The sequence below is a fragment of the Elephantulus edwardii genome, unplaced genomic scaffold (genome assembly GCF_000299155.1).
Source record: "Elephantulus edwardii isolate Elephantulus edwardi_28Jun2011 unplaced genomic scaffold, EleEdw1.0 scaffold00166, whole genome shotgun sequence".
NCBI classification, from domain to species: domain Eukaryota; kingdom Metazoa; phylum Chordata; class Mammalia; order Macroscelidea; family Macroscelididae; genus Elephantulus; species Elephantulus edwardii.
In genome coordinates, this window is record NW_006399916.1 from 1,192,566 (window position 1) to 1,199,832 (window position 7,267).

The 7,267-nt window shown below is 37.8% G+C and overlaps 1 protein-coding gene across 1 annotated transcript in view; it reads left to right on the forward strand.

Moving 5' to 3' along the window:
• Positions 1 to 3,231: 3,231 nt before the first annotated feature.
• Positions 3,232 to 7,267, forward strand: part of LOC102855825 (peroxisome proliferator-activated receptor gamma-like) — a 37,520-nt gene continuing 33,484 nt past the window's right edge. The window contains exons 1-2 of the mRNA XM_006895386.1: positions 3,232 to 3,451; positions 5,831 to 6,000. Coding sequence (XP_006895448.1) covers positions 3,232 to 3,451; positions 5,831 to 6,000 — 390 coding nt within the window. The remainder of the gene's footprint in view (positions 3,452 to 5,830; positions 6,001 to 7,267) is intronic.

The window sequence follows — 7,267 nt, forward strand, 5'->3', positions numbered from 1 at the left end:
GTAAGGATGCCCACTAGCACCTCTCCTATTCAATATAGTACTGGAAATACAGTGAGAGCAGTAAGACAAGACAAGGAAGTAAGAGGTGTCCAAATTGGCAAAGAGAAGGTAAAACTATCTCTACATGCAGATTATATGACAATATACATAGAAAATCTTAAAGATTCAGTGAGAAAACTACTGGACATAGTTGACCAATTAAGCAAAGTGGCAGGATACAAGACCAACATAAAAAAAATCAGTTGGATTTCTCTACAGTGACAAAGAGAAACGAGAAATGGAACCAAGAAAAATAATACCAATTACACAACTACATAATAGCTAATTACAGGATGAAATACTTGAGAATAAATCTAACTGGAGGCATAAAAGATCTATACACAAAATATTACTACAGGAAACAAAAAGAGATCTAAAGATGTGGAAAAATATACCATGCGTATGGATAGGAAGACTCAATATCATGAAAATGACAGTTCTACCAAAGGCAATCTGCAAGTTCAATGCAATCCAAATACAGATACCAATTCCATTCTTCAATGAGATGGAAAAGGCAATTTCCAATTTTATCTGGAATGGCAAGAGACCCCAAATCAGCAAAGTATGACTGAAAAAAAAGGAGCAAGGTAGGCAGCTTCATAGTCCCTAATCTCACATCATACTATGCAGCTGTGGTGGTCAAGACAGCATGTTACTAGTACAGTACAGCAAGAGACATATTGTTATATGCTGTTGAGTCACCTGCAACTCATAACAATCTTGTCCTGAGCCAATTTTACCTACTCTGACACACCTATACCTATTGCTGCAGTTACTATATCAATCCATCTCATCTGAGGTTTTCCTCTCCTGTGCTGTTCCTCCACCCTTCTGAGCTTGATGCCCTTCTCCAAGGACTAGTCCCTTCTGGCCATGTGTGCAAAGTATATGAGAAGGAGCTTCAAAATTTTAGCCTCCAAGGAGAAACTTGGTTTCACCCTCTCCAAAATAGACTTATTTTTTCTCCTTGCAGTTCAAGACTCTTCTCCAGCACCACAACTCAAAGGCATCAATTCTTTTTCTGTCATCCGTAGTCATTGTCCGGCTCTCTGATTCATAGCAAGTAATTGCAAAGATTATGGATTAGGTGCATTTTAGTCTCTAGACTGACATTGTTACTTCTCAGTACTCTGGAGAGTTTCCTGACAGCAGATTTTCCTAGTGCAATTTGTCTTTTGATTTCCTGACTGCTGATGCCAAGAGTGTTGATTGGAGAGCCATGCAAGCTGTAATTTTTATCAACCTCAATCTCTTCCCCAACTATCATGATGCTGTCAATTGGGCCAATGGCGAGAATTTTTGTCTTTTTATGTTGAGTGTCAATCCATGTGGAAGACTACAGTCCTTGACCTTCTGCAGCAAATGCTTCAGGTCCTCCTCAGTTCTAGCAAGTAATAGAATTAAGAACCCGGAAATCAGCTAATCCACCTATGGTCAACTGATCTTTGACAAAGATATGGAATCAGTTAAGTTGAGAAAGGACAATCTCTTCAACAAATGGTATTGACATAATTGGAAAAAACATCTGCAAGAATCTTAAGACCCACAACACACATCTTATGCAAAAACTAACTCAGGGTGGATCAGGGACCTAGGAGTAAAACCAAGACTATAAAATTCATCAGAGAAAACTAGGAAGATCTCTAGAAGCCCACACCATAGACAGTCTTCCAAGTATAATGAAAAGCCTACAACCAGGAAAGAACACAATAGACAAAAGAGACCTCCTGAGAATCAAATCCCTGTACACATCACAAGACTTTTCCAACAGGATAAGCAAGGAACCTACATACTGGGTAAAAAATATTTGGCAATGACAAATCTGATAAGGACCTTATACCTAAAATTTATAGAATTTGTAGAATACTCCAGAACCTCAACAAAGAAAAGGTAAACAATCCAATCACAAAATGGGAACAGGATATGAACAGATACTTCACCAAAGAGGACATGCAGATAAATAGCAAACATATAAATGAAAGAAGTTCAAAATCCCTAGCTCTCAGAGATTACAAATCAAAACAACTATGGTATATAATTTACCTCAGCAATAATAGAAAGGTTCAACAGGTTCGAAACGGTGGAAATAAATATATCATTTGACCCAACAATTCCACTTCTGGGTATATACCCTTAAAGACACAAGAGCCAAACATATGTATGCATATCCATGTTTATTGCTGCACTATTTACAATAGCACAGAGATGGAAGTAATCCAAGTACCCATCAACATACAAATGAATAGAAAAACTATAGTACATCCACACCAAGGAATACTACACAGCACTGAAAAACAATGAAATAGTAAAACATTACAAAACATGTACGAGCCTTGATAACATTATACTAAGTGAAATATATCTGTCACAAAAGGATAAATACTTCATAACACAGCTATTATAAAATAGAACAGATGGGGAGGGAGTTGGAGAAGGATTGGGGAAAGAGTGGATAGAAACTGAATACTGCATTAGAACACATGAGGGGAACAACTATTATGCATCATAGGTATGAGAACAATCTGGAACAAGGGGTATATTGCAGGGTGGGCTGGGAAAGAAAATGTGAGACAATGAATAAATAAATTGTAAAAAGGAAATTCATCTTAGTATATTTTATTTTAAGCATCACTTTTAATATAACTCTAAAGTTGCTTTATAATTAATTCATTTATCTAGATTGAGTATACATCTAACGTTTCTCTTATAAAAAAAGCACTTAAGTATAAATGAAATAGCATAATTATCATTATAAGGAGATAAAGATCTCAGATATCTGTTTTAAGAAAGTAAAATTGGGCCTGAGCCCTGTGCTCTTTAAAAACAATTGTTAAGAGACTCAATTGCTAATTTTTTTATAAGAGGATAAAAGGGCAGAGCTATTTGCAAAGGTTTAAAATAAAAAAAATTAAAAAAAAAAAATTTAACTGTGTGCTAGTATGCCATTTGAAACACCATTTATAAATACTGAGCTGGATTCAGGTAAAGCAGATCAGACTGTGATGACCAAGTAAGGGGTGAGCTCCTTCTTTGAGTAAAGGAGAAAGCATGATCCTCATAACTGATAACTTGGGTGTGATCTGTCTCTTCATTAAGGAATTTTTTGGTTCTTGTTCTTTATATTATTAGAAGATTGTTCCCCTCTCCAGGATTAACTTCATAGTTCTCCTTGTTGCCATTTCAGGGATTATCATGGTTGACACTGAGATGCCTTTCTGGCCCACCAACTTTTCCATCAGCTCTGTGGATCTCTCGGTGGTGGATGACCATTCACACTCCTTTGACATCAAGCCCTTCACCACGGTGGATTTCTCCAGCATTTCTGCTCCACATTATGAAAACCTTCCCTTCACAAGACCAGACCCGATGGTAACTGACTATAAGTATGACCTGAAGCTCCAAGACTATCAAAGTATGTTATTTATTTTCACTTTTCATGCTGCTAAAGCTGGAATTGCACTAATATCTCAATAACTCTGCAATAAATGCTCTAGATGCCAGGACTTCATAGAGAAAGCATTTACCACCACTCATTTGTCCAGTCACTTATCAATGAAATATTAGGTATTTACTGTATGCCACAAAGGAGGCCCCAGATCATTCTGATCCCTCCTTCCTCCCTTGCCCTCTTTCTACAAGCCTTGGCTAGCATAATTATGCTGCATGTGATGTTTCAGCTGAGAGACCATCATGTACAGTTGTAGTTCCCTTGGCCACTTAGAAGGGAGCTCTCGTGGCCTAGAATGTAGTGAGTTGCACTGCTGACCAACAACCATGTCTCACTGGCAGTGTGAAATCCACCAGTTGCTCTGCAGGAGAAAGATGGGCAATCTCCTCCTAGGCAATTTACAACTTTGAAAACCTGTCAGAGGGTCCACTGTGGGTCAGTTCCAACTCAGTGGCCATGAGTTTGAGTTCTTGAGTTTTGACCATTTATCAGTAACAGTTTAAAGTTATATAATTTAATGTAAATAAATTACTAATTTTATTGTTAATGTGCCATTGAGTTGGAATTGACCCAGCAGCAGGTTTTCAGTGGCTATAAATTATTTTTAAGAGATTGCCAATCTTTCTCACCTACCTTTGGATTATCGGTGCAACTCCTTACCCATGAGGGCACCAGAGCTACCCTTCGTCATTATAAGCTATAAATAAATTCCCTTTCCATTAACTAAATTCACAGTAAAGCATTAGACTCGAGAAAAGAAAAACTTTTCAAGATAATTTTTTTCTATGATTCTATCTCCTTGATATTCATCTCTGTTGTTAGTTTTCCAAAGCAATCACTATATAATTGGCAACCATTACTTTTGACAATAAGAACTTCTTGTATTTCTAGTTTTTACAGTTGTTACTTTAGAGATAACATATTCATATTTATTATTTGTGTCGTTTTCATTTAGACCTCAGCAAGGTATTTTAAAAGCCTTATTCTAACCTGTAGAAAGGTAGCACTTACTTTACATGTTGTTGTTGTTGTTGTTGATTGCCATCAAGTTGAGCATGACTCCTAGTGACCCTATGAAGAAAAGGCCTTTCTATAACTATCTACATTTATCAACGTTCATAGAGTTTCCAGAGGCATGTTATTTAGGAAGTGGATCATATTCTTCATCAAAAATCGTTTTACCAACTACTTCTTCTGACCCAGCACTCATGGTAGCCAGTCTCTGAACCATGGTGGTCAGTCTCTTGAAAGTCATGGCCTTTCAAACAGAATAGTTGCTTGACTTTTTCCTAGGAAAAGTGTGCCTGTTGCAAGAATGGTTTAAGGACACTTCTAAGATGCAACTTTAAATAAATATATGTGATTTAATATTGTGATGAAAACCAAATACTAAACCATGCGAAATATCACACCAAACTCATTGCTGTTGAGTCAGTTCTAACTCATAATGATCCTCCTTCAGGTTTCTGAAGCTGTAAATCTTCATGGGAGAACACAACCCATCTTTATCCTTGAAGTGGCCAGTGGATTTGAACCTTGATCTTTTCAGCTAGCAACCCAGTATGTTATGAACTACAACACCAGGGTTCCTTTTAAATACAATATATTACATATCAAAATAAACATAATTGTTTCAAAAGCTACGTGCTGTCTGACTAAACATCAGTATAGAAGGAGAACTGATGCCTTTGAGCTGTGGTGCTGGAGAAGAGTACTGAGAATACCATGGACTGCTAGGAAAACAAATAGATTTGTCCTGGAGAGGGTTAAACCGGGTGGCTGCTTGGAGGCAAGGATTCTGAGGCTCCGTCTAACTTACTTTGGACATGTAGTGAGGAGAGACCGGTCCTTGGAGAGGGACATCATGCTTGGGAGGGTGGAGGGACGGCGCAGGAGAGGAAGGCCCTCTATGAGGTGGATTGATTCAGTGACTGGGATAATTGGGATGGGAGTGTCGGAGACAGTGCAATTGGCACAGGACAGAGCGGAGTTTAGGGCTGTTGTACATAGGGTCGTTGTGAGTCGCAGGCGACTCGACGGCACATAACAACAACAACAACATGATGTAGTAGTGAATTGTTACCAAACCAAAGGCTTCATTTCTTCCTCATTTTACTTCTGCAGTTGAAGCTCACAGATATTCTGACTTGCCTGCAGTCATAAAGCCTATTCCTTCCTGACTTAGCATGAGTATTTCTCCCCCCACCCCCCACGCCCGCTCTTCCACGGTGCTTCTATTTGAAGTAATAGAAATATGGTAGTAAGGCACATTCAAGTGACTCCCCTGTTGTTCTTTCCCTTGCTTGTCACATGATAACTGCCTGCTCACGATTCTGTGCACAGGTGCCATCAAAGTGGAGCCTGCTTCCCCACCTTATTACTCTGAAAAGACTCAGCTCTACAATAAGTCTCAGGAAGAGCCTTCCAGCTCCCTCATGGCAATCGAGTGTCGTGTCTGCGGAGATAAAGCTTCCGGCTTCCATTATGGAGTTCATGCTTGTGAAGGATGCAAGGTAAACAATGCTTTCTCTGAAGAATTTGTTGAAAGTTTTATTTGTTTATTTCTTGTTTGGTGACAGTAAAAGAAATCAATACAAAGTTGTCAAACATTTTTGGGTTTTTGGAAGAACTCATTGGTCAGCAAGCAGAATATTGGAAAACCTGTAAGTGAGCCCTGCTGGCACACTGATTTAAGAGTTTGGCTGATAACAACAAAGTTGGCATTTGAACCCACCAAACATTCTCTATGTGGAATAAAGATATAGCAGCCTGCTCTCACAACAGTTTATAGCCATCAAATCCCAGCAGGGCAGTTCTGTGTACATCAGAATCAATTCAACAGCAATGGATGTGGGGGTTTTGCTTAAGAATAGAAGTAGGGTTGCTTTGCCCTTCTTCCTTCTTCCGTTGGGACACTGGTTTAAATTGGCTCTTACATCTTGCAGATTAAAGACAAAACAAAAAGTGACTGACCCAAGTATCATTGCAAGACAGTAACCAAAAATAGATTTTCTGATTTCACTGGTGTTTTGTTCTCACTATAACATTTATCCAATGTTTAGATTTTGTACATGTAAGAGTTACAGATATAGATAGATAGATAGATGTAAATTTTTATTATTATTTTTATTTTTATAAATATATATGTATATAGACATAGACATATAGATATATTCTGTTAAATCTTACATATACAAACTAGTCAACATAAAATTTTCTAGATGGAATTCACGGATTAAAATGTAAAGAAAAGTATGCGAACTTTAAAAGATAAAATAGCTATGTATGGTTCAAATCTACCAACTGCTCCATAGGAGAAAAATGGACAATCTCCTTTCATGCAGTTACTGCCTCTGACAATCCACTGGAGGGTGAGCTATGGGTTAGAATGTTCCAGAAGATACATGACAGGCTGATAGAATATTTGCTTAAGAAACATAATTTCTAAGCCTTGGTGTATAATTTGGTGAAGCATCAGTAGCTATAACCCATGTTAAAAATAATTCAGAAATCATAGACATTAGAGATAGATAATGTGGTTACCAAGTCATTGGTAATCTTATCAGTTAGAGAATATTTTTTTTTAAAACAGGAAGGGATCCAGAGATGGAAAAATTTAAAAATCACTATTATAAGGTATTATAAGGTATCTGTATGCAGAACAGATTATCCGGGAGGCTGGGCTCTGTAAGGAGAAATGTGGGGTCAAGATTGGTGGAAGATCTATCAACAATCTGTGTTATGCAGATGACACAACCCTGCTTGCTGAAACTGAGGAGG